This window comes from Aplysia californica, unplaced genomic scaffold (assembly GCF_000002075.1).
Source record: "Aplysia californica isolate F4 #8 unplaced genomic scaffold, AplCal3.0 scaffold00091, whole genome shotgun sequence".
NCBI lineage: Eukaryota > Metazoa > Mollusca > Gastropoda > Aplysiida > Aplysiidae > Aplysia > Aplysia californica.
In genome coordinates, this window is record NW_004797361.1 from 962,392 (window position 1) to 963,501 (window position 1,110).

General features: G+C 44.4%; 1 protein-coding gene across 1 annotated transcript in view; it reads left to right on the forward strand.

Annotated features, from left to right (window-relative positions):
- LOC101849529 (probable imidazolonepropionase) overlaps positions 1 to 1,110 on the forward strand; it is an 18,100-nt gene that overhangs the window by 4,487 nt on the left and 12,503 nt on the right. Inside the window, exon 2 of the mRNA XM_005094900.3 lies at positions 771 to 947. Coding sequence (XP_005094957.1) covers positions 799 to 947 — 149 coding nt within the window. The 5' untranslated portion in view covers positions 771 to 798. The remainder of the gene's footprint in view (positions 1 to 770; positions 948 to 1,110) is intronic.

Below are 1,110 nucleotides of genomic sequence, written 5' to 3' on the forward strand. Positions count from 1 at the left end.
CCCCCCCAACCCCCAGAAACGTTTTACTGTAAGAGAGTGACAGTAAATCTGACACGAAAGACGGGGGGAATAGGCCAAAGCACATTATGACTACAGACAGCAAAATCAAGAGCACGTGCAAGTCTTAGTGAGCAATAAAAAAAAAGAGCTGCCTGGGACGGCGAAACGGGGATTCGAGAACGTTTTTTACGCTCAAGAATCGCAAGAAAGTGTCATTAAAATTAATGTATCCGATGCGGAGAGAGAGAAAGAGAGAGAGAGGGGTCAGGAGAGAACGATAGAGAGATAAGGATGGGCAGAGAGAGAGAGAGAGAGAGAGGGAGAGAGAGAGAGAGAGAGAGAGAGAGAGAGAGAGAGAGAGAGAGAGAGACCCATGATGAAAACTGAGCTAAACAAACGAACAATTTAAACGTACGCACATGAACAGGGCTAAGTTTCAACTGGATTGATCTAGATCTATTAGGTGTCTCGGTTGTTTCCAATGTCTCTCATCTGTTTTGAAATGTTTTTCAAGATCTAGTTCTCAAGGAATAGATTAATCTATTCCTTGCCAGCTGAAAATCATTCCTGCATGTGGTTGAATGATGCATTTGATGTAAATGTACATTTTGTCAGCTTTACTTCTCCTTTCATATTGAATTTTAATTACTATCCTATCCTATCCAATCCTATCCTATTATAGCAGCTATATGATTTAGAATGTTAGCTCCACAAACAACGTTGCTATTGATCTATGGATGTATTGCACCTTCTTTCACTCCCATCCTCAGACATTCTGGAGACCAGCCCCCATTCGTTATGCCTGGAAAGTACAAGTTGCTCGTTGAGCATGCGCGTCAGCTGGTTCCGGTGACGCGGTCTGGGGCACGCTTCCTACGGGGTGACGACATGAAGTCTGTGGATGTCATGGAGGGGGCGCCAGGGGGTTACAGTGTGCTAGTCGACAGGTTGGTATCAGCAGAAGTTGAAATGGTAACAGAATACGCCATTAGTTGTGACGATGAGGGTTTCGAATTTATGCATGGCCTTCCCACGTTTGGATGAAGCTAAATCCTTTAAAAAGACAGGATTAGAGAACAAGTTAGGATTTTTAACCCCCCCCCCCCCCCC